This window comes from Vitis riparia, chromosome 15 (assembly GCF_004353265.1).
Source record: "Vitis riparia cultivar Riparia Gloire de Montpellier isolate 1030 chromosome 15, EGFV_Vit.rip_1.0, whole genome shotgun sequence".
NCBI classification, from domain to species: Eukaryota; Viridiplantae; Streptophyta; class Magnoliopsida; order Vitales; family Vitaceae; genus Vitis; species Vitis riparia.
In genome coordinates, this window is record NC_048445.1 from 6,272,166 (window position 1) to 6,299,143 (window position 26,978).

Below are 26,978 nucleotides of genomic sequence, written 5' to 3' on the forward strand. Positions count from 1 at the left end.
AGATCTCTTGAATATAACTTAATCATCTAATGCAGCAAATATAGGCGTATATGCAGTACTTCTTGGCATGGCTTCATTTGTTATACGTTGAACGTCAAATAATTTTTTGACGGTTATTTGTTCTTTCATTCTTGAGTCTACAATGCTATGTACAGAATATATATATACATATGGATGCATTACTGTTTCACAATACTATCTTAATTACTAGTTAATTACAGACTTAATTATAGTCAGACCTCTCTTAAATTCCAGGAGAGAAGGGAACACCACTAACAGGAATCCATTTCTCTCCTTGTATGAATCTACTCACTGTGAAAGGCATAGCATCTTCAGCACCATTTAGCACATGAAAACCAGGCCACTTCACTCTTTCCTTTGTCGATGCTCCATCACCTGATTATTATACTCCCCATAGTATAATGTCGACAGCCCATAGTTTCCACTCCACTCTGTCCATCCTCGTGGATCAATCAAACAATCCAAGTCTGTCTCTAGGAAAACAGTTCTAGAATATCGCTTCCAAGGTCGACCCAAGAAACTCTTGAAAGAGCCTTTAACAGTAGTCAATTCAGGAGACGAGAGAACTCTCGAAGCTTGTACTGAAATTCCAGTAGGCTCTTTACAGTCCTAAGACTGCGGCCAGAAGGCCCAGAACGCATCATGCCAGCACTACGGTGTCTGCCAGGGTACCGCTTAAAGCTACTCATTTCATCCCGCCATTAGACTCCTTACAGTTGATGAATACTTCAAATTGAAGGGGGATTTGAAATTTGTTTGGGTGATGTCAAATGCGCTCAATTTTCTTCCTCTCAGCATTAACCTTATTTTATTTTTGTCTTTAAAATAAAAAATCACATGTGAAGGGTAAAAATACTCGTTTTGTCACACCCACTAGTAGCACCCTAATTGTTAGAACGTACATATGGGCATGTATGGTGGCATCTTGTTCACATGGCTCAAGACATGTTAGGGCCTTGGGGTGACGGTATCTAAAGTCAACTCGGTGTTGTGGCTTCGAAAATACCTCGGTAGCGACTTTTTTCAAGTGGTATAACTTTCCCTTCGAAACATTCACCGACTTTTATTGAACAGCAGAAGCTAAAACGGGCACATAAAAATATTTTGTATAACTCAAAAAAAAAAAAATGCCTTGCGCTTCCAATAAGTCTATCCAAACAAGACTTATGTCACGCAAATTGTGCGACATCCAGGAAAAGCTAGAGAGGTAGATGTCTAAGGTGAAGAGAAGTGACGAAAATGTACAACAAACATGAAGGATGGTTTAATTAAAGTCAATCAGAACCCAGTTGACCCAACTAAGGAAGAGTATGATGCATTCTCATCACTGGCTGTTGGCCTCTTCTCACCATCCCTGTTTGATGCTCCATTCCCAATTTTGGGAAGTAGCCCTGTTTCTAGACCAGCCATATCATGCAACTCTAATCGTCGCTGTTTTGCTTCTTCTATATCACCTTCCCAGCAAGTTTCGGAAATAATTTCAAGTGCTTTCTCCATCTTATCCTCTGTCACAAGCTCTCCATTTTGCAGGAGGACAAGGTAAACTTGTTCAGCAGAAGCCTTCCGGATCTAAGGGAGATAGCAAAAAACCAATCCATCAGCAAGGGACAGTTTATTATATAATTGAGAGGCAAAATTTTTAGGGTTTAAAATTCAGTAAAAGTAATAATATTTTGTGTGCACCACATACCTTGGGATATCTATGGCCCAGGAAAGTGAGAAGATGAGAAAAGGCTCGGGTGTTGACGGATTCTGGAACGGAAGCAATATACCCAAGTATTGCAATGCCAGCATATAACTTGGAGAAATCCTTTGTCGCCTTCAATTCCACTGCCAGAGAATCCAAAACACCAGCACAGAAGATTGGAGTATCGCCCTGGAAATTGAGATAGTCAAAATCTTAAAAATGTGTTGACACCAAAGAATTAAAACTACTGACATAAAATTCCATAAAGGAATCAGGATCATGCAAAAACCAATATTAGCTTAATCTTTCTGATTACAAGAATTTAGTCGGATAGAAAATTTTATTAACAATTCCAGAATTGCATGAAGGGTTCATTGTTGTCCTGGAGCATCTAACTGTCCTGTCATTTTCACCTTGTTTCTATTGTTTGGTCTTGGTATGGATTGAAGTAGAACAGAAAATAAACTAACCAAGTCCAGGGAATGCATTCAACCAACATGGGAAGTCAAACCAAATATAAAGTTCTCTTGAATTAAATGATAAATTTTCCACTAACATTGCCTGACAAGGGACACCAATTATCTGGCATGCCTTCACATCTCAAGAAATTGAGACTTCTGAATTCAATCTTCTAGGGAAACATGAATTTATGAACCAGTCTATATGTTAGCAAAAAAACTGAGCTGATATAAATCAAGAAAAGAAAAAATAATGCAAGTGATCAAAAAACTACTTTGATTAAATTAGTAATTCTTTTGCATCAGTAAGTCAGATTTCAATTTAATGGCTTGAAAGGTCAGGATTGTCTGTGTATTCTAGAAAAATGCATAGAATTGGAGAAACTCTTCTGGTTGGATGAAATGATAGATCCTATTACAAAAAATTAAATTTTAATATTTTAAGAAATGCCTCTACAATAAGTATGCTTTCATACAGTTAACAATGATGTACCAATAGAATCAAACAGAAATCTTCAAATTGATAGCAAGGAACAAAAAATTGAATGGGAAAAAAATTGAAACATTCTATTGTCTGTGAATTAGCATAGCAATAAAAGGAGAGTGTCAACTAACCTCCATGTTCAATAATATCTTTTTGCTGAAAAGAATCTCAATGGTCTGAAATACAGAGGTAATTTCATTAAAAATAATTCATCTGAAAGAAGATAGGGCCTAAATCTGAGAAAAAAGTATCTATAGAAGAGTGGAAGTAGAGGTGTAAACATGCAAAAGGAATCATGGAAACCCATATAAATGCACAATATGCAACAGAAAAGTATAGGCAAGGAAGGGGGCGATGTGATTTATATTTAAATTATCTAGACACATGCAAACAAATTTATCTCATGGTTTTAAAAGGGAATGCAGCAACCAAATAATCAAATTCAGGTAATTTCATTATAAAGCTTCAAGGAATAAGATATTTCTGTGGAGTAATCTAATAGATAACCATGACGATCCTCTTAATATAACAGTACAGAGAAGTGTGATTAAAAAAGAATGAGTCCCTTCTAAAAAGAGAAAAGAAAGAAACAAAAAAAAAAAAAGTGGGATTGATGCAATACCAAATTAAAAGAACAAAAGCTGGTTCAGAATATTGACTGGATTTTCATTCAGCATAGGCTATTGAAATGCAAAAGATGCAATAAATATGAAAACAGAGAGAATCTAAAAGCTGAAGATATATCTTTTTTTTTTGTCAAGGGATGAACCATTGCAGAGTCTAGGACCACAAGATATAGCATTCCACTTGTTTAATTTCTCATCAATCACCTTTTTCTTTCATCAGTTTCAATTTTCAATTTTCATTAAGAAATCTAAATAGCGGAGAATGGCAACCCTGTACAGGAAACTGCATAGTAGTGATTAAAAAGTGCCTTCTGCATTAGGTGAAATATGGAAGTAACCTATGCCCCAATGGGTAAGGAGAACAACGCATTGACCCAACCATGGCTAGAATATGGATATCTAGAGATGAGCAGTAACATATTCTAAAGGTTTTGTTTAAATCATTATGATTTGTAACAGAAGTTCCTTTGTGCTGACGGGTAATAGATTCAAAACCATCAGCCAGAGTAGAAATTGAACAGAGATCCAGAGTGATTAATGAATATCCAAACAAAAATGGCAAAATTGTAACAGCCTGTAACCTTTCATACTTTACAAAAGGCTCATCAGATGAAACACTGGCCCAAAGTGGTCCATCTGGAAAATTATCAGTTGAATCTGCCTGTACCATAACACTATATACATAGTACATGAGCAAATGGATCTCCCTATACACAGGCACGGAAAATATCTATAGAATTAAAAAGTGATTTTGACCACTTTCCTTTTTTTTCTTTCTTTCTTTTTTTTTTTTTTCTTTTTTTGACACAGTGTATGTGGAACAAAGACAGCAATAGCAGGGGAAGAACATTTTTCACATGGTTGTGGCATTTTAAAATTGAGAAGAGGACATTCAGAGTTTCAGGAGAAAAACAAGAATCCCAAACTTTTTACTACTTCCTTTTTTTTCTCTCCATTTTGTGGTTACACTAGCATCAGCATAAAACCAATCATGTAAACATGGAAGATTTCTGATATTCATGGTCCAATAAATTAACAATTCCTAAGTTATAAATGACATCTAAATAAAATCTCATCATTGAACAAAAAGCAATAGCAGGTTCCAAAACCACCCATATGATTGGGATTAAATGGCATTTACAGGAAAGAAAGCATATCAACAGCCAGTTCTCCATGAATTCTGCAGTTGCCAATCACGGCACACCACATCACAATACCCAAGTAATCTTTTAATCATCCAATAAATGAAAAAGTAAAGCAAGAGAATTACTAAATTCTTTGTAGCAGAATGACCAAAAATTCCTGATAGTGTGACACAGTGTCTCAGGAGTAAGTTGCAGAATGACTTGACTTAAATGGGCCCAAGGAAAAAGAAGGGTTCATGGCTATAGGAGCTTCTAAGTGAAGTTACCTTCAAAGTGGGTACAATGACTCTGTCACATCTCTTGTACTGTTGGAGAACCCAAAGAATGTCAGTACATAGCTTATACTCTCTTGAGCTTCCTTCAGTATGTTCAGTCTCAGGGGATTGAAGATACTCCAACAATGCAGTTATTGAAGCCTTCCTCAAGGAATCTTGCAACCCACCAATAGAAATAACTAAGCCAGATAGCACAGATCTACTATAACAACTAAATTGAAGTAACTGTATGAATCGTGGGTACGAAAAAGTGGGTACCTGCAATAAAAAACATAAAGGCCTCTTTGTCATGCCCCGAATCCAGGTATTACATTCTTTGTTAAAAAAGTTAAATTAACCAAGCAATCTGAAGAAGAATTAAGATATACTTACCCCCACTTTAAATCTACTTCGTTAGGAACAATTTCCTCTAGCTTTTCCCTGTAAGGTATGAATGGGATAAAAAACATTTTATTGTGCAAAATCCTCTGGAGAACTTTTGCAGCTGCTTCCCTTAATTTATCCATCTTCTCTACAGCTTGCTTAACAATGCCTCCAACTAAACTGGTAGCAAGATTTGCATCAACAAGTAAGTGGGACTGGTTATTCTCAACAATGTTACTATTAGGCATCTTCGAAACAGAATCATTTTCTTGTGACTTTCCCTGGAACCCCATGGAGTCTCTCTTACAAAGGATATATGTACATTTCTCAAGACCATCCATAGCAGCCTCACGAACCCAAGAACCCACATCACCTCTATTATCCACAGAATAGTCATCGAGAGCTTTGAATAAACTCATCATCACTTCATTCTTGATCAGAAGAAACAAAGACAAGTCATCCTCCCCAGAATGGATATCAGGATGTTCTCTGACCTGAGTTAATGTTTCACAAACAGATATGAGTCCTTTGACAGCATTTACCCGTGCTTCAGCATCCCTATCTTCAGGTTTATCCTGGAAATAGAAAGTATCCACTTATGAGACTCAAACATATATTAAGTTCCTGAAACATAGGAAATTTCACCAGTATTACTACAAAAACACTTCATCAAGTGCACCTCTATAGCACAAGAGTTACAAAGCTTCAGTAGTATAACTCTCCATCTTTTAGCCAAAATCTCATAAGGCAAAACACCAATGGCCAATGCAGATCCTCTTCTTGCAGCCGCATTAGGATCAGTCAACTGTTCCAGGTATTTTGATGTCATGTTATTAAGATTCTCATTATCCCCTTTGACAAGGTATGCTGGGACAAAATATTTTAGGGCTTGAACAGCAGCATTCTGTACAGTTCATGGAAAAAATATGTCTATTAGAAATTCAATATATTACAAAGAGAAATAAAACCTAATGAGCAAACAATCATTGAGCTAAAAAAGAGACACCTGTATCTGGGAATTAGGATGCCTCAAATTCTCGTTGAGAGTATCAAGCAGAGTTCGTTTTGTCTTCTCTGGTACAAATAAACAAGCTAAAGATATACATTCTATAAACCGGGAAACAGCAGCGCGCATTATCTCTCCACCCTTCCCACGATAAAGGCGTGCTTTCTCAATAGCAGTAACTATACCAACAAACCTTTTCTGCTTATCTGGAAGAAATATATGCTCAGGATCATGAGTTAGTTTGCAAATTAGAAGCTTGAAAGCAATTTATCAACCAATTACTTTTGAGTTAGAAGCAGAGACACAGGAGGTGGCAAAACTGTTTCGACTACTGAAAGAAACAGATAAAACTACCATATGAAATTTTACCTGGTTTTCCTTGATTGTTAAGGACAATACAATTAGTTTTTCTGAGCAACTTGGATGTTGGCTCCAATCCATATTATTCTAGGTAAACCATAGTTGTTATTGTAACACTACATTATACGATAACTTTCAAACAGAATGAAATATATGTTGGCATCCATCACATGGTGACAATACACATGTACAGTCTGAGTGATTGAGGCAATTACTAAGAAAAATTAATGCTACACATATTTCTTGAAAAAAAATTGTTAAAGTTGTTTTAAATGTGCTCAGGTTTTTTAAAAAAAGAAAACAAAAATCATTAGAAGGCTCTTCCTTGATTTCTCATTGTAAATCAGTGAAGGCACAATGTCTCTAATTGCTTCCATTAATTGGTTGGGTTGTCGCTAAAGGAGGGAATTGTTTTTTTAATCCCGTTTTGGTTGTTCCTTGTTTCTGTTTTTGCTATTTTTGACACTTGTTATATACTTCCTGTGTACTTCGATCTGCTATTTTCTCAGCACTTGTTTATAAACTTTTATCATTGCCTATCAAATAATAATTCAATACCATAGCAAATAAAGGAACCAAAAAATTTCCCAAATAGTTATTGTGCATTGTAGAAAATAGTTTAATTTGCTGCCATCTGACACTCATGGGGCTCCCAGTCAATGACTAAGGACTGACTAGGAATGCCTAAATAGTCACTCTTAATACATCATAAGCTAAACAGGTGTCTGGTATTTAGTACTATTTTTGTAGCTAAGCTATGAAGAACTTGCCTCCCTTGAAACACCATTGCAGGGTTGCCATCCTAACAAATCAAGGAATCATGCTTGTATAGTCCCCCTCGTCCACTTGAACCCCTAAAATCTTTTTATCCCCAAATTTTCATCTTTATCCTTTCAACGTATAAGTCTTGTTTTCTTATATCTTTATCAGTGTTTCCACTTTATTCTTTTATTCCAGCCACTGCTCAGCCATCCAAGCTAGTTCATCATTCATAAGGCTAATGTTTGCATCTGCACATATTCTTATTTTATGTCTAAATGTTTCCTTGCGATTCTAAATTTTAAACTGGTTTTTATTGTGGTCCTCCAACATCCTGTCTGTAAGCAGAAATTTGATCAAGTTTTAATATTTTGTTCCAGTTGTCTATCCTAAAGGAGCTAAGCAGTGAATCTGGACTGTAAAATATAAGGTATACATGTGTAACAATTTAGAAGGAAATTGAAACAACAACCTGTTAATCTCTCAAATTTTTAATTGCATTTCAGATTAAATAACCGCTAGATTGATAGAGCATGTAAGAGTACCAACCAGTTGAAAGAGCAAAACCACATTGATGTAGAGCCAATACAAGTTCTCCAGCTGCTAAGGTTGCCCCATGACGCATGCATAAATCAGATGAGAGGGTACATGGAATTAATTTTTCCACAACAAAATTTGCAAAATATTCTGGATCATACTTTACAAGAGCAGAAAGGGCCTCTGCAGCAAGTTCTCTCAAGCCTTTGTCCTAAAGCATCCAATAGAAGTTGTGCTCATAAAGTTGCAAGAGAACAATAGAACGACCATCAACAACAAAAATGACAATTTGCACAAAAAACCACTCCTTTAACAAAAGAAAACCCTCCTAAGATCTTTACAAGGAGCAGTAGACATAGGAAATAATGTATAGTGATATAAATGAGTTAGAGGACAAATAGTAATCTGTTAAAAGCTAGCCAAAACCATAAAAAAAATACTGCTAGACCAAAATAAAGTTGTAGAAACAATATGTAAGAAATGACTTGAAGCTGAGAGAAGGAAGAGAGAAGAAGGCAGGAGAAAGAAGGGAAGAGAGGACGTGAGTGGGGAGGAGGGGATATCATCACGATTTTCAACAGCTAACTTATTGATAATTATGTGGTAAACTAGCATAGTATTTAAACAAGTCCTGAAGGTGATTTAGCCACATGTTACCCACTGGTTGAAATTAGCTGTGCACACAAGGGAATATCACAGCAAAAGGCATATGTCAACACTCAATTCACATTTTGAGTACAATTCAATTGGAGACAAATTCAAAAAGTACATAATATTATGAGCAATTTCAATCTCAAGTTTTTTAGCCCTGTGATGCAGATCATCGTTAAATTCCAAAAATGGTAATATTTTGAACTTTGATGTTCAATTGATGGCACCAATAGATCAAAAAGAAATATTGGTAAGTTAACATCGGAACAAAGCTAGAAGCTCATGATTATCAAGCAGATACTCCTGTTCCCTTTCTCTTCTGTATCTCAGTGTTGTGCAGTCCTGATGCATATGATTTTAATATTTGAATTATCCAATCTTTCGAACTATGGTGTTTCAGCGACGGCATCAATGGGCCAAAAGATATTGGCACCTCAACATGGGAACAGGCTTGGAAGTTCATGGTTAGTATCAGCAGTAAGCACAAACAAATGGATTGGGAATAAAAAAACAAGGTCATTGACACTACTTTTGCTTTCTCCAAATAGCAGGTCAAAAAGCAGTCCAAGACTGAGCAGTTGGCTCACCCATCTAAATGTTTTTAAGTAGCCCATTTTAGTTAATTAATCTTTAGACAGATTGCAAGGAAAATTCTGCTCAAGATTAGGTCTTAAAAAACACACTCATTTGATTAGGGAAACTTTGGTTGCTTCCTTATTTATTCTACTGTTCTTGGAGTTTCAAGTTTCAAGCTGGGTAATTCAAAAGTGGACATGCTAGTAGGGGATTGATAACTTTTTACAGTGTTTTCTTTTGGATTAACCTCTGTATTTGTTTTCTTTCCTACTCTCTATTGCCTTCCTCCTTTTGTAAATCTTGCCTATGATGAGAAGTACTTCTTCATGTCTTTTGTATTTTTCTTAGAACAAAAGTTAAATCAATAATCCTTTTATTTTGAATAAGTATCCAATCTGGTACATTACATGCACCTGTTGCAGGAACATCCTTTTGAACTACCAATTTTTCTATAAGTTTAAGTTTGTAAAATTTGGGTTGACAATGCATATAATGCCCTCTAGAATTGCTTCTTTTTTTGGGAGCTTACACATGGGTTTAGTAAATTGGGAAATAAACACATACAGTGGGGAGGCTCGAACACATGACCTCCACCAAACAAGGCTCTAAGAACTTTTTGAACAGACAATTTTCCTACAAGTTTAAGCTTGTAGGATTTGGACTCACAATATATATGCCCTCTAACACATCAACTTACAGTAGCAAAACGCATGAGCAACAAAAAATGAAGCTATGAGGAGGACTCAATAGAGGAATAGTATGGACAGGAAAAGAAATCTGGTTTTACAGTATTCCTTGCACAAAATTGCTTGAAAAAATATTTTACAACTTCTAGACAACTTACTCATACAACCAATCATATTGTGGGCTGAGATCATAAGTAGACTCAATACATCATGCATAACACAAAATGAGTAAGGGCTGGCATTAGAGGAAATAGATGTAAGATGTGGTATTTTATAATCCACATTTTTGGGCAAAACCTGACTTTTTCATTCCAGAAAGAAGCCCATTTGTCTTCTTATCACAAGAAGGGGGAAAGAAATCAAGATGGAGTGAAAAAGTCAAAGTTTTGCCCAACAATGCAGATAGAAAGATAAAGAGGGGGCAGGGGAATCACAAGTTGATCAAATAAACATGAGTGTCCATTCTCAGAGAATGAAACTTCGAAGAAGAAAAACAATTTTGGCATTGGAGCATACCCAGTGGCAGATCTTGTTATACAGCAGTTCCTCCACAAATGGATACAGATACCCTTCATACTGAGCAATGCCTACAGCAACATGTAGATAAGATTTCACTCGCGAGGAAAGTGAAAAATAGTCAGCGGCATTCACTATGTCAATTCCATGTGGGTAGTTCCCTTGTCTTCCAACATTCTCTTGGAAGGCAGCTGCAGCTGCTCTTCTACAGTTAACCTGAGAATTACATGTCAAAAGCTTCGCATGGAGGTACAACATAATCATGACAATATCTCAAAGAGGAGGTGTATGGAACAAAACAAACAAAATTTAATACACCTCACGGTCATAGCAGGCCACTGTTAAAAGATGTGGAGCAAGCTGTCCTAGTATTTCTTTCATGTCTGTGTGATAATACGCACGGCCAAATGCCCAACAAACATAGGCAGCAGCATCACGCACATGGGATCCAACACTATGTGGACCTCTTCGAATATCATAATGTAGTGCCTGTTAAGAAGAACTATTTGTGATCAGTATGTTGTAGTAGCAGCATCTCATATAGAGAAGGATGAAAGCTCCCTCAAGAGGGAGTGAAATAAACAAACAGACCAAGTCCCATATCAAAGTAATAACTAACTACAAAGCCACAACATGAAAAGCCAATCCCAAAAAACCCACAGTGAAAATAAACCCCTAACAAACTCAAGGAGGGACACCTCCAGATCAAGCTACCACCCTTCTGATTAGTCAATCTTGGCTTCCAAATGAAGGTCATCACATCCTTCAAAAAAAAAAAAGAAAGAAAGAAAACCAAAAATCCACTGCATCCATTCATTGTACCTCAACAACTTCTATCCATGGAATGCCCAAGAGATCACAACTGAGAAATCCCCTTCCCTAGCCCCTGATGAAGAAGCCTTTTTCAGAACTTCCAAGAGTTAAGAATTCAGCCTTTATAGCTTATCCAAAACTGGCTAGCTTGGAAAAACCCAAGGAAAACTGAACAGCTTATCTTTTTGAATCTTGGTTTGAAAATGGAACCATTGACAATTTTCATCCATTCATGGATTATGAACTAAAAAATCAAATGCATCGTTCCCAGAGGTAGAGGAGCAAAAGGGGGCTGGATCCTTTTGGTGGAGGCGCTGCGAGAGATAGAATCCAGTCCAGACGGGCAAATGAGACAGGAGAACAGGGACAAACCTTGGATACCCTTGGTGGGAAAATCCTTCGCGGAGGTGGTCAAGCAAAAATGCAGCACCGGAGAAGGGTGGTGAGGGTGAAAGTGGATAACAACGATGTAAATGCAAATCTGGAGAAGCTGGACCATTGCCTTGTAGGTTGCTGGAAGCGAACACAAGGTGCGGGGGAAGATTTAAGAAAATGGGGGACCCAAATGTCAAAATGGTGGGGGCTTAAGGGCAATTTAGGCTTAGCCAAATTGGAAGATGGTAAGGCACTTTTGGAGTTTGAGTTGACAAAAGAAGCCGAGAAAGCCCTAGTTGTTGGGGAAGTAGTAGTCGACGACCTTGTCTTGCGCTTGGAAAAATGGAGCCAGAGGACGGGATGCTTGATGGAGGAAGAGAAAGAAAGGGAGGCCTGGGTAAGGATAGTGGGTCTTCCCATCTCGTTATGGAATCGGGACATTCTAAGCAAGATCGGAGAAGGATGCGGGGGTCTGTTAGAGATAGATGTCAAGACGGAAAGGAAGGAAGAACTACAGTGGGCTAGAATTCGGGTAAGGAGAAAAGAGGGGAAAAATCCTAACATGGTGGAAATCTGGGTTGAAAATTCATGCTATTCCATCACTCTGTGGTGGGAGACGAGGCCGACGCTGCGAGTGGTGTTGTCCGGCGAGGAAGAAAGGCAACTCGAAAAAGATAGAGAGGTTGAGGGTGAGGCCAAATCACGCGAGGGCAAGCGCGTGAGGGAGGCTAAAGGGGGCTCGATACTCGAGACGCAGCGTCAGACTGAGGATGGGATGCGACAGCTGACCGTTGGGTCAAGGCGACCCATAGAGGGGGCTTGTGGGCCTGGGGAGCTGCAACTAAGGCCCAAGGAGTGGGGCTTAACCAAAATGGGCCTCTTGCGATGGGCTTTATGGTGAAACCCAGTGGGGTTGTGGGCAGTAGCTCATCCTCTTCCGCTGAGGTGGCTGTTGGACTAAGGGAGAGTTGGACTAAGGCCCGGAAGCACATGGAGGATGTTCAGAGCCCAGTGAGGGAGCCAAGCGACCAGCCTGTTGAAGCCCAGAGGTGCGGAGGAAGCCCGGGAAGCCCATTCTCTGAATTCTCTTTATTTGGAGAGAAGGATGGGCTGCACAGGCAGAGAGAGGCAGAACTCCTCCTCATAGGGCGATCGAAGACTGATAACGCGCTTATTGAGGAAGCGACGAGGTATGTACAGCCCGATTCCTTGGTCACGGTGCCCCCTTCTCCTCCTTCTCTTTGTTTTGGTCGAACTCCCGTGGGGGAGTATTGCGACCTTTCTGGGTCTGAAAAGAAGAGGGGCGAGGACGACTATCCTCTTCAAATGATCATGGGATTGGAACCCCCTTCGTCAGAGACTGTTGAATGCTGGGATTTGGTGGAGATCAACAAAAGCAGAAATGAGGATAATGGAAAGGATTTGGGCTCTGACCAGATAGTGCCTCGAGTAAATAAGGCAGGGGGGGAGCTTAATTGGGAAAAGAGTGACTTCGCCAGGTTTAGTAAGTTCTTGGGTTTCTCGACAGAAGGGTTGGAGAAGGACATTATGGAGTTTCTGATCAAAATTCGGAAGAGAAGGGAAAGAGTTCACAGTAAGAACAGTCTGGAGAAATCCAAATTTGAGAGAGAATTAAAAAGATTGGAGTGTTCCATTAACTATGAAGGGGGAAGAAGCAAACTGATGGTGGACAAATAAGGGGGTGCCAAATTACGGAGTTTAAATGAAGCTACGAATCTTAAGTTGGAATGTTCGGGGGGCCAATGACAGCGCCAAAAGAAGGGTTATTAAGGCAATGATCAGAAGGCAGAGGGTGGATCTTTTTTGTCTCCAGGAGACCAAAATTCAGGCTTTGTCGGAGGGATTAGTGAGAAGTCTGGGTTCGGGTAGGTGGTCTAATTGGGTGGCTCTAGACGCATTGGGCACTGCGGGAGGGATTCTGGTGTGTTGGGACAGAAGGTCTCTGGAGGTGATGGAGACGGAGGTGGGAAAATTTTCTGTTTCCTGTAGAATTAGGAATGTGGAAAATGGGATGACCTGGATTTTTACTGGGGTGTATGGACCTTTCTCCAGAGAAGACAGAGTGTGTTTGTGGGAAGAACTAGGGGCGATTAGAGGCTTATGGGAAGATCCATGGTGCTTAGGGGGAGACTTCAACGTCATCTTGTCGCAGCAAGAAAGGAGTAGTCTGGGTAGGTTATCTGGAGCTATGAGAAGTTTTGCCCAAACTGTAGAGGATTTAGAACTCACTGATCTGCCAATGCAAGGGGGTAATGCTACGTGGAGTGGGGGAAGGAATAACCAATCCTGGGCGAGGCTAGACAGGTTTTTGGTGACTCAACAGTGGCTAGACATGTTCAGTGGGGTAACCCAATGCAGATTGCAAAGACCCACATCCGATCATTTTCCTATATTGCTGATGGGTGGGGGGATAAGGAGGGGCCCCACTCCGTTTAGATTCGAGAATATGTGGCTGAAAGTGGACAACTTTAAGGGTCTTCTCCGGGGGTGGTGGCAAGGGATTGAGGTAAGAGGAAGGGCTAGTTTCAGATTGGCCTATAAGATGAAGGTTCTGAAGCATAATATTAAAATTTGGAATAAGGAGGTGTTTGGAAGGCTGGAAGTTAATAAAAACTCTGCCCTTCAACAGCTGGAATACTGGGATGGAGTGGAAAGTGAGAGAAGCCTGACTATAGCTGAAACGGAGCAGAAAAAAGAAGCCAAGGATGCCTTCTATAAATGGGTGCTAATGGAAGAAGTTCATTGGAGGCAGAAGTCTAGGGAGTTATGGCTCAAGGAAGGGGATAGGAACACCGGGTTTTTTCATCGTATGGCCAATGCCCACCGTAGGAATAATTCGCTGGACAGGATTGTAATCAATGGGGAGCTGCTGGTTGAGGACCAAGAGGTGAGGGATGGGATAGTGAATGCATTCCAGAAATTACTCTCAGAAGAGCCGGGGTGGAGAGCGGATATTGAGGGGCTGCAGTTTAATCAGCTGAATCCCCGGGAAGCTGATGACTTGGAGGTGCCTTTCACTGAGGAGGAAATCAAATTTGCTTTGATGGAGATGAGGGGAGACAAAGCTCCAGGCCCGGATGGCTTTACAGTGGCCTTCTGGCAAGATTGTTGGGATTTTGTGAAGGAAGAGGTGGTGGAAATGTTTAAGGAATTCTTTGAGCATGGGTCATTCGCCAAATCTCTCAATACTACCTTTTTGGTCCTTATCCCTAAGAAAGGAGGAGCTGAAGACTTGGGGGATTTTAGGCCAATCAGCTTGCTTGGGGGCCTGTATAAACTTCTAGCCAAAGTCCTAGCTAATAGGCTAAAAAAAGTGCTGGATAAGGTGGTTTCAGTCGACCAAAATGCTTTTGTGAGAGGGAGACAGATTTTGGATGCTTCTCTAGTAGCTAATGAGGTGATTGACTATTGGTATAAGAGAAAAGAGAAAGGATTCTTATGCAAGTTGGACATAGAAAAAGCCTATGATAGCATCAATTGGAAATTTCTTATGAAGGTTCTTCAGAAGATGGGGTTTGGGGCTCGGTGGATGGAATGGATGTGGTGGTGTATCTCTACGGCCAAATTCTCTATTTTAATCAACGGGGTTCTAGCTGGGTTCTTTTCAAATTCAAAGGGGTTAAGGCAAGGAGACCCCCTCTCTCCATACCTTTTCGTCTTGGGTATGGAAGTGCTCAGTAACTTGATTAGACGGGCGGGTGAGGGGGGTTTTATTTCAGGCTGTAGGATGCGGGGGAGAGGGGGGGATGAGCTGACTGTTAGTCATCTCCTCTTTGCTGACGACACTTTCATTTTCTGCAAAGCTGAGAGAGAGCAATTGACCAATCTGAGTTGGATTTTGGCTTGGTTTGAGGCTGCCTCGGGCCTTAGAATTAACCTGGCTAAGAGTGCTCTATTTCCGGTGGGGGAAGTGGATGAGGCGGAGGAGCTGGCGGCTGAGCTAGGCTGCAGTTTGGGGGCTTTACCCACTGTGTACCTAGGGCTGCCCCTTGGAGCCCGTCATAAAAATTCCCTTTCCTGGGATGGGGTGGAGGAGAGAATGAGAAGAAGACTTGCCCAGTGGAAAAGGCAATATATCTCGAAGGGGGGAAGAATTACTCTCATTAAGAGCACTTTGACCAACATACCCATCTACCTCCTTTCCCTTATTCGCATTCCTAAGGCTGTGGCAAGAAGGATTGAAAAAATCCAAAGAGATTTTTTGTGGGGGGGAGGAAGATTAGAGGGGAAAGCTCACTTGATTAATTGGAAGGTGGTATGTAGCCCTAAGGAGGAAGGGGGTTTAGGCATCCGAAAGATAGATGTATGGAACAAAGCACTTTTGGGCAAATGGGTTTGGAGATATGCCTATGAAAAGGATAATCTTTGGAAAACGGTGATAGGGGTGAAATATGGTCAAGAGGGATGTGGGTGGAGGACTAAGGAAGTTAGTGGGCCTTATGGGGTGGGGTTATGGAAGGAGATTATGAAGGAGGCGGATTGGTGTTGGGAGAGCATGGCTTTTAAGGTGGGGAAAGGGAATAGAGTTTTGTTTTGGACGGATAAGTGGTGTGGCAATGAGGCGTTCTCTCAAACCTATCCTCAGTTATTTACCTTGGCGGGTCAGAAGAATGCCAAAGTTTGTGAAGTGTGGGATTCGAGTATGGGCCAAGGAGGTTGGAATCTCAGATTGGCTAGAGATCTCAATGATTGGGAGATGGAGCAGATAGGTGGCTTGTTGTATCTTCTGAAGGACTTCAGGATAGCTCCTGAAGAGGACTCTGTGAGTTGGAAGAAAGAAGGCAACGGTGTGTTTGGGGCCAAAGGGGCCTACAAAAGTTTGAGTGGCCCCTCAGCCGGTGCTTTTCCAAATAGACGCATTTGGTTGGATAAAGTTTCAACAAAGGTGTCCTTCTTTGCTTGGGAGGCATCATGGGGGAAGATCCTCACCTTGGACAAGCTTCAAAGAAGGGGATGGCAGTTCCCTAATCGGTGCTACTTATGCGGATGCGAAGAGGAAAATGCAAATCATATTCTCTTACATTGTATAGTGGTTAAAGCTATTTGGGAGATATCCCTTGCCATTTTTGGAGTTCAATGGGTATTCCCAGAGTCAGTTATAGAGGTGTTACGTAGTTGGAGGGGTTCTTTTGTGGGGAAAAAAAGAAAAAAGATATGGAATTCCATTCCGTTGTGCATATTTTGGACGGTTTGGAAAGAGAGGAATAGGATAGTATTTAGGGGAGGGTCCTTAGATATTCAGAAATTTAAGAATTCTTTTGTATGTAATTTGTGGAGTTGGGCTAGGGTGTACATTGGTGAGGAAACTCGCACTCTGTTAGGCTTTTTGGAGTGGCTTGGGACCACTTGAGGGGGGGTGAGGTTTTTCTACCTTTTTTCTTGTTTTTCCAGCTTTGTTTGGGGCTGGTAAGTATACTCCCTGTATACATGTGGCTTTTTAGCCTTTTCTAAGATATATGATTGCTCATTTATCAAAAATAAAAAATAAAGATTACGATCAAATGCCCTAGCGACAAATTGCCTAGTGTTTTGCAATATGACTCTTGACAGTACATTCCAATATTATAGGAGAGCAATAGCACTACAATAGGGACAACTATTGCAAAATAGCTCCTAGTTGAATGTGTCTTTTGAAATTTTTTAGATTGAGACAAATTAACCAAGTGGACAGCTATGCGAATCTACTTGAAGTACAGAAATGAAACAGACTAAATTTGAGTCAAACCAAAAGCCATGTTGCACATGTAGTGGAGACAGAACTCAAAGTAAACAAATTCGCAAAGGGCATATTGCCACATACATGAACTAGCGGAGACAGATAAGGAAAATGGAAATGGAAAACTTGCAAGCAGAATTTTAATAAAAAATGCGAGTCAGATAAGGCAAAGAAGCAAAATTAACTTATAAATACAAAGAATACAGATTTTAATGATTAGATAAGAACTTCAAAAGAGACTAATTATCTTAAGGAATTGCCATTCCATAAACATTATGCATTATTAGTTACACAACCTTCACAACAACCGGTACAACTTTGGGAAAGCTGATTGGTAAGAGCAATCCCCTACGTGCCAGTTCAGCCAAAGCTAAGCAGCCCCCATGCCATGAACCATCTCCCTACAAACATATGACGTATCAGTATAACATTTAATTTCTCAAAATTGGACAAAGATAAATAATGGAAGAAATGAAGAGTCATGGGCATGGCAATGGTATTCCCAGGTATATGTAACTTCTAAGCTTTTGTAACATGATTGCTGGTCATTTTGGTTACAAAATTTTGGAACAGACAAAAGGAGGCAACTGACCAGCATACCTCGCCTGGTGAAAACAGTTCCAATACAGATGACAAAACCTCATCTGAAAGGGCAGATGTCAGACGTGAAGTTATGCGACCAATACCTTTTGCAGCAGACCAACGCACTACTGTATCCTGCATTAACATCGATAACAACATCACGTGGACATATGAAATTAATAAATGAAGAGACTGAAACTGGGATGAAGTATATTTGACCTAAGTCATGCCTGCCTACTGATCCAGATTCATGTGAAACATCCATCTATATTTTTAGAGGGCATTTAAAATTTATGCCTCAAGCAATATCACTAATTGGAAATGCATCATAACTTAGGTTCTAGGACTCACACCTCAAGAGGGAGGTGAACATGATCTAAACTCTATGCCTCAAGACCCAACTTATTTTGAGGAATGCACTGCTTTCATTAACCCAAAAAGAATAGGATCCCACCAGTGAACTAAGACTAAATCTTGGTTTTATCATTTCCCATTATACAAGTGTGTGGGTTCTTATTTCCAAGTATATAGAGCATGTATGCATCTTTCAGTCCCTGTTAACATAATAGAATTTCCTACTATACTAAGATTAAAGGATCTTTTTCATCAGTTCTCATTATACTGAAACCTTGTTTCTTAGTTCCAAAATCTATAGAAACTTCAAAATTTTCTTGAGGCTCTATCTACATAATGGGACTGCTCGATAGGTATGGTGATACAGGAAGCACCACAAATTTTCATGACATAAAAACATCAAATTTCAGCATTTTAGCCCCATAACTTTCTCAATGTGGGATGAACCATTCACATGTGCATTTTTTTTCATCAATCTAAATCTCTCCATAATTCTCCTTCATTTATAAATAGTTCTCACATACAAGTCCACCCTTATGCTTCACTTATATGAAGATCACATAACCTCGATTCACATCTTCATTTTTGTTGCATAACAGATAAGTGGGATTTGCTTTTGCGAATATGCACAACATGCAAAATTCTTAACTAAGTCACACAAGATTGAGGAAATATATAGTCACACACTCTAAAGGTCAAATAGAAATCCAGGATTGACAATATCTCCAAGTAGATACCTTCTGAAGAAGCTCATGAGGTACCATTACAGGAAATGCTTATGAGATCTCACCAAATACTCATCAATTTCAAACCCAGAAAGTCAAGAATTCATCCTAGCATCAATCCAAAGTTTTCACCATAGAAACTACAGTTTTACACAAGAAAATATCAAGTTCATAACAGAATCACACCCTTTTTACATACCGTATCTTTCAACCCTGTAAGTAGCATCTCAATAATCTCTTCTACAATATCTGGAACATCCATATCTTCTTCATCTTGCAGGAAGCTTGAATTTTCTCCTTGACTTGGGGAATCCATATCCGCACCATGATTGCATTTTCCAGACGCATTCACAGAAATATTTTCCCCAAGTGAGCTGGTTTTACCCTGCATGGAAGGATTGTGGAAAAGTTAAAGGAATCCTACCAGATAGTGTTTTAGTTGGTACCCTATGAGAACTATGCTTTTAATCGATTTTGTAGTAGAAAGAACAATGCTTGTAATCGATTTTGTAGTAGAAAGAACAATGCTTTTAATCGATTTTGTAGATTGGGTGGGGTCTAGATGAGGAAAGGAGAATATTTTTTTGTATTTTCCCTGTGTTAGACTATACCTTTTGTTTTCCCTTTGTATGGAACTTGTGTACCTTGGTGTATAGCTCTTTTCATTAACATATGCATTATCATTGCTTACTTATTAAAAATAATTAAAGTATTTAACGCAAAATGTTTTAAATGCTGGTATCATGGAAAAGTAAATGCTAGAATCATAAATTTTTTGGAATTTCAGGTTCAGCATTACTAACCACATAGCGCCAGGAAGGTGAACGGTAAGGGAGGCAAGTAAGCCCAATCCTCTGAGTCAACTTCACTAGATACTTGCGGAGTAAAGGACTCCGAGCTGCAGTACTAGACTTCATCAGTATTGAGATGTCATTCCAAACAATAGGAATCACATCATGTAACACTTTTCGACTACCAGCCTGCATAACAAAGCATAGTAAAGATATCTAATAATGAAGATAATGAAGGCAATAATAAATTAATAATGAAGATAATGAGTTCACAAGATTTATGCCATCAGTCTTGTGTATGCTACACATAATTTGGGAACCATTATAATAATGGCCCAATATTGGGCTCCATAAAACATGGCTGGTCTAATTGCTGTCTAGATAAATTTTCCCTATAAGTTTTGTTGGGTCTAATATCACAGGACACACCACAAGAAAATAAACACTTGAGTCATCCAATTATCACTTGTGATCGGAGCTTCATGAGTTAATTTACAAAACCCTTTCTACTAATTCAAGATATTAAAATCCTATTTAAAAATAAAATAAAATACAAAGTTTAATAAAATCATTTTTAATTGATAGTGATGTGTGATATGTATACAATGCAATAAAAAGAGGCAACACACAGAAAACCATACCAAGAGGTCCAATAACTATGAGAAACTATAGTACAAACTCATCTAGAACTGCAAGAACACAAAAAAGCCAACTAGTCTGTAATGCAGGTTCTTGGTCTCTGTTTTCAACTCCTTCCCTTTATAGACTATTTTATTCTTTCATCCAATACAAAACTTTGAGCCACAGAAAAACAAGGGAAAGGAAAAGAAAGCAAACTGCCGGTCTGTTGGTTTGGGATACAATGATGAGAGACCTTAGCAACTGAAGTCCTTTACTCCTTAGGTTGTACATTACTTAGTCTGGCCACCATCCTCTATGTTGGATAGGACAGGGACAGGATAGGGAGTAACTATTGATCAACGCATAAAATAAATAAAATCTCAAAGTCACTTCCACAGCACACACCCCTTGGTGCAACATGCTTGGCAAGACCAACTATCTTTAAATTTCTCCTCAAGAATGAGCAATTCCCTTCATTCAACAACTACCTACCCAACAGAAGGACCAAATAAATTAAAGAAGCTCACCAAAATGGCCATCCATGATGGTAGTACTTCCTAACAGTATAGACTATGCAGAACCAAAAGCAAACCTTGAAAATAGCAGCCAGTGCTTCCACAACGCCAAGTAATCGGAAGAGATCCATGACATCATCTGTGTTAGAAGACAGAACTTCATGTGTCCATTCAACAAAACTGAAGTGGAAACAATAAAACATTCTAGTTAAGTTTAAGCAGCAAAAGAGAATATTCAGCAGGATAGCTGAAAAAGATTTATGGTATAATGTGAACCTAACCATGTAGAGATTGGTAGTACATATTCTATATAGTAAAGTATACACTACATCTTGGAATAATAATTAAAAACAAAAAACAAAGTCTCATGAAACCAAAATTTGCATCTGACAAAATGTCCCCATACTCACCCCCCACCCCACAGGGGAGGAAATAAGAACAATAGTTTGCATGTGACACAGCTACTTTTTCTTACATGTTTGTGCATCAATGAGACCTCAATCCATAACTCTTTGCTAAGAAGCATAATTTGGTATTCTAAAGGTGTTATACTGCTTCATTCAGAAGGAAACACACAGACAGATCATGTATGATGCTCATCTCATTAACAAAACAAAAATTATTGTATTTCTCCTAGAGATGCAAAAGAAACAATTATAGAAGAGGAAATCCATAGAGAATATGGGTAGATCAAGTTCCTAATGAATGGTTTCTGCTCTTTAGTCAAACGTATAATATTTGACATGCTAGAGTACCAAGTGAGATTCATATTCCTGACTCAAGTAATTTGAGTCAGATCTATGAATTAATTGAAAATCTGATGCATATATAATTTAACAAACAAAAGATATAAAGGTGAGCAAGGAACACGAACAATGAAGGATTTATTAGCTCCATAACCCAATGGCCTTAAGCAAGAGTCACCAGACCCAAACCAGAAATTGAGCCATTCTAGAAGCTGGATCATGGATCACCAGTCCAATGGTTATGATGCAGCATGTAGTGTTATTTTTTTTTTTTTACCATTGGAGTTTACTTCATATTAGAACATGTCTAGGGCAATGTGACTTATCCATTAGATGATTCATATCTCTTAGGTGTGTCAAGATTTATGGTGACTCTTTTACGGTTTACACACATTTTCAATAGCTACAATTGAAGGTCACTTCATGCATAGCTCAGGATGGAAAGAGTCTAGGTTTGGTCATGCTGCACTTTCATCTTTCATCATGTGCATAGATACCAACTCAAATGTTCAGTTTGAGGGTAACTGGTTGAGCATCAAGTCCATGGTCATGCTTCTTCAAGTGTGCTGTTTATTAACTGGGCACCAGTATGTGGGAATTTTTGGATATGTGGATGAGCAGGGTTATGCATCTTGGTTATTATGTCCCTATGCACATACTATATTTTTATTTATTTATTTATCAAAGTAGTTATACCATTTCACACAGTTTACATTAATTATCATGTACAATCTACATTGTTACAGATGCATAAAATGTAAAAAGAAATTGTCAAATATTAAACAAGGCAAAGAAATAGAGAAGGTTTTTTTTTTCTTTTTTTTTCTTTTTTTTGATAGATGGTAAAGAAATAGACAAAGTTGCTTTCGGTCAATTGTTACAGGCGATGCTAGAATGACAACTGAACCATGCTTAAATCTCAGACCAATCATTAAACTATCTGACATACTAGAAAAGTTTTTTCAACTTGCTGAACAACCTGACCCGATCCACTTGTGTCCAGTTTGGACAGCTACGCAAGGCCAGCTTTGAATTTTGTGAGTTTTAAGTCCAATTTTTGGTTTGTTTATACCGAGATATTGGAAACTGGACAAGTACTTATACCCTCATAGTCCACTTAAGTGGCACCACTAAAACTAAGTGTAAATTTCTAGGTGCATTATGAGAGAAACCTGATGTCATATAACAAGCAACCAAGTGTAATGTCCTAGATGCATGATGAGAGAACCTGGTAAAGGCCTTTGGCATATCTGGTCGAGTTAGAAGCCTAGAGAGCAGCAGTCCAGCTATAGTGCGCATGGGGCCAGCATTTGAAAGGTAATCCTTAGAGAATGCTAATATCCTCAGTACAAGGGGAGCAGGCTCAAGTTCATCAAGAGTTTTAGAGTTTGCAATGCTAGTATCAACAGAGGAGATATCAAAAGGAACCAAGATGAGTATAGAAAGCCACAAAAGTATCACACATTTCGCCTCCATCTCTCCTGTACTTTCGTGCCGAAGTGATGTCACTGCATTTGTGTTATGGCATTTCTCCAACAGAGATACTGCCAGTTCTAAATCAGAAACCTGATGTGGGAAAAATTTAATAACAGCCTTGTACCCACAAACTGTAACCAGAGAATAAATGATGATGCAAACAGGTTTGATAACTTCAAGAATTTCATCAGAGGATACACCTAGTTCCTTTGTTTTAGAACGGATAATGAACATCAAAGGAGAAACTATGCTCTCCAGATAAGGCTCTAATAGTTGACCCTGTTCCTGATACTTGTCCATCTGCAGAACAAAAAAAGAGTAATTATCAAATATGCAAGTCAAAAAGGCAGTCATCACAATCAGAAGTTCATTACACAACATGACATAGAAAATTGAAGTATTCACACATATGACATAAGTTGCAAGACAAAAGGAGGACTGGTCGTAACAAAGATACAGGACATGCATACATAGCCAGTCAATGTGTCTAAATTACCTTATTTTTTGTACTGGATTAAGCAACCAATATGTATTTACCTACGTGATCGGACAAGTTTTAGTTGTCAAGAGATCACAGAGAGGATATGCTGCTTGCAGGTTTCCAAATCGGTGCCAAGACAAGCAAACATGCATGTTACTTAAAAGTGTCTGACGCTCCAATCATCAAGAAAGAAATTCAGTGTAACATTTCAAAGGTTTGCCTCTTTTTAGTCAAAAGCTGTAAACAGAGCTGGAAGGAGGCATAATGGATTAAACTGAAAATATCACTATAGGTATCACCAGATCATTCAAAAGCAACTTGCAGGTAACAAAACTCTCATTTGCCACTTTCCAACAAAGAAACCACCTTGTGGATGACCCATGAAAACCCATCCTACCAAGATAATTTGCACTCAGTTTTCTCCCACTTCATCTACATACTTTGGTTTTAGGTGATAAAAAATTCACCACTTCACATCTTTATGTTGAGTTGGGCTACATGATGCACATTCTTGAACATGCACATGTATCTTAGAAGTGTAGACTCTTATATTTTGTAGGATTATCCACTCAGACAAGAATGGTCTTTCAGTCTTTCTCTACACGCTACACAGTGGATTGTACGAAAGACCTTTTCTATACAACTGTCTCCTTTATATCCTCTTACCTTATTGGGGATTGTTTTCATGGCATATCCTGGTTGTTAATTACATTGTGAAGGCATGTGAATATTTTGTTGTCTATTTGTGGGTTTTCATGGGTTAGTAAATTATTTTCTTATGTTTGGTTTATCTTAGAAAATCCAAAAGAAAATCAAAGATAATTAAAATCAATTAAAACTTATGTATTTTCAAATTATTTAATCTTTATGTAGAAGATGAAAAAAAAAGTGAAATGAGTTTGAATGAGCATATCAAAATAATTTATTAACTTTAAATCTATTTTTTATTTTTTTGTCTTCTATTTTCTCCTCCACATTTTTCCTCAAATTTTCCATGAACCAACATAGTTGTAATGTTTGAACTCTCTTATTATATATATATAGCTAAAATTGAGACGCAATCCTTGATATTCTAGCTTGTCAAAAAGGGTGTGCAATCTTGTTGTAGTTTCCCTCATTTATAGTATGTTTTGACATCCTAGCTTATGTATTGCTGCAGCTTTTAGTAGATGGACCTCAAAAATCCCTCTCATTGCTTGCAGCAATGCTTTTCTCTGTATCTCCATATTCTCCTATCCTCTCTCTCACATAATCACTTGTCATTTGCGCTCTTCTGCCAGGTGATATATTGTATTTCTTGGGGTCTTGGCAGAAGCATTGGCAATTCGGCACCAGTCAGGCCATTAATTAAGCCATTTTATACATAGTTCATGAGCTTCATTTTCAGAATTAAACTTAAATACCCTATAGGTCTTCCTCCAAAACAAAACTATTAGTGCAACCTTTGAATTTCCCCATCACTCTCGGTCCCGATAATCTTGGGAACTTTTTTGATTCATTTTCCCCAGAAAAAGCAATGCCACAGTGTCATCACCAGTTTACAGAACACGTAAACTCTGAACATACGACGATGTAGATCCATCACCAGTTGATAAGAGATAAAAGAATCAAAAACATGGGGAATGAAGTGAATGAACTTACAATGGAGCGGATCTTGTAGACCGAAGAGGGATCGGAGACGCGGCCATGGGAAACGATGTCGTTTAGGAGAGACTTAACCAGTTCCCACTCCATAAGGAAGTATTTCTGAAGAACCCTCTCTTTGGAACCATGCTCGTCATCTTCTTCCTCCTCCACTGCCTCCTTGTTCAGGCCTTCTTCTTCTACTTCTCTATTTGCCATTTTAGAGAGAGAAAGTCCTCGGCCTGCGCTGCTCTGTGTATAGCTTACTGGATGGGTGCGATGGGATCAAAAGTGTTTTGATTTCAAAAGTATTTCAATGTTTTACGAAACACCGTGATGTTGTAGAAGTATTTTGATAATTTTCAAAAACAGTTTCCAAATGACTGATCACCCTAAGAATTGTGTATTAGTTTTAGAAAAAAACAAAAAAAAATAACTTATCCAAATATTTGATTTTTTATATGTATTTTTTATTCATATAAATTTTTATTTTTCACATAAATTATATTATACATTTATTTTTGGGTCCATAATTTATTAAATTCTATTGTTGTAATTGTCGGAAGACAAATATTTTTTTTGGACTAACTTTGTTTGAGCATTTCACAATTGTACTTGTAATAAGATGTGTCAGAATGATTTTTTCAAATAAACTTGAGTCAATTTTTGAAAGTGAATTTTAAGGAACTGTTTTTCATACTTAAATTTATAAAAATGTAACATAAATTCTTATCATTTTTGTTTTATATTTATAAAAATAAAATGATTTAAACTTACATTATAGAAATATAACACATTGAGCCTATAATTTTTTTTTATAAAAATTCCGAAATTAAAAAAAAAAAAAAAAGTTGCAAATTTTTATACAACAAATTATTTAGGCTTGGGATGGATACAATTCCTATTTTTGGGTTTAAAAATATAAATTTCTATATAAAAAATAAATTTTTTATCCAAATAGTATAGACTTATTTTAACATCTTTAAAAATCACTTTCAAATTTTAAATTTTGAGGTGGTAAAAAAATATTAATATTTAAAATTTTTAATTAGTTTTAAAAAAATAATATATTTTTAATCTAAGTTTTTTAGAGTTTTTATATTTTATATAAAAATTATCACTATTTGATACTTAATTTTTATTTTATTGAAAAGTTAAAAGTCTAAGCAAAATCATAACTTTATTTTGAAAAAAAAAATAAAAGAAGAAAAATATTAAAAAATGAAAAAAAAAAAAAAAGATTTAAAGTTAACACATTATTTTAACATGCATTTGAAATTGATTTCAATCATTTTTCCATTTTTATACATGTCGATGAACTCATCTTTAGCTTTAAATTGTCGGTAAAATTTTGATATATCTCCTAAAAATATTTAGAGCAAAGGTGACCATCTTCAAAGAGTTCATGGACGTTGATTACCTAAAAATAAATGAACTCATGGGTTCACCCTTAGACCACCTCCGAAAGTTAAAGTATTGTTTTGAATGTTATCCAAGAAGAATCCAAAGGTTTTAAAGTTGAGAGTTTTGAGATACATGATAAGAAAGTTGCAAGATTTGCTAGAAAATTAAAGAAGTGTTGGAAATTTAGAAAATAAGAATAAATCTAAAGAAAATGCTAAAAATGAAAAAATTGATTTAAGAAAATCAAATAAAAAGACAATGTCAAAAAAAATTTGAGATCGAATACTTCAAATGTAAAGGAAGTAAATACTTTGCTGCGAAATATGCTTCAAAGAAAAATGATAAGGCCATGTATGTTAAGTAAAATAACATGCAATCTTATTATTAAAGTGAAAATGAATTTAATGGAAATATGAATGTTTCAACTTCCATGTCTTTGTGACAAGTGTCAATAAAAAACCACTTATAAGAAAGAAAGGAAAAAAAAAAAACCTACTCATAAAACAACTTTTAAGTTAAGTCAGACGACTCTAACAATGATGAGATGGACTTTAATTTTGCATTTAGTATAAATATTTTTATACA

The 26,978-nt window shown here is 37.7% G+C and overlaps 1 protein-coding gene across 2 annotated transcripts; it reads right to left on the bottom strand.

Moving 5' to 3' along the window:
• Window positions 1-1,102: 1,102 nt before the first annotated feature.
• On the bottom strand, window positions 1,103-25,328 carry LOC117932353 (tubulin-folding cofactor D). Of its 2 annotated transcripts, XM_034853575.1 has the most exons (17): window positions 25,008-25,322; window positions 22,638-23,185; window positions 20,741-20,843; window positions 19,540-19,716; window positions 18,936-19,121; window positions 17,676-17,792; window positions 17,372-17,476; window positions 10,469-10,639; window positions 10,151-10,366; window positions 7,734-7,932; window positions 6,066-6,271; window positions 5,739-5,963; window positions 5,068-5,634; window positions 4,688-4,954; window positions 2,782-2,826; window positions 1,712-1,897; window positions 1,103-1,590 (listed from the first exon to the last, which is right to left on the bottom strand). In XM_034853575.1, exons 1-17 carry the CDS (start codon window positions 25,206-25,208, stop codon window positions 1,300-1,302), a joined length of 3,810 nt encoding a protein of 1,269 aa, XP_034709466.1. In that variant the 5' UTR covers window positions 25,209-25,322; the 3' UTR covers window positions 1,103-1,299. The 2 variants fall into 2 exon arrangements, with proteins under 2 accessions (XP_034709466.1, XP_034709467.1); XM_034853576.1 differs by lacking the exons at window positions 1,103-1,590; window positions 1,712-1,897; window positions 2,782-2,826 and having other exon boundaries at window positions 4,774-4,954; window positions 5,069-5,634; window positions 25,008-25,328.
• Between the last annotated feature and the right edge of the window lie 1,650 nt (window positions 25,329-26,978).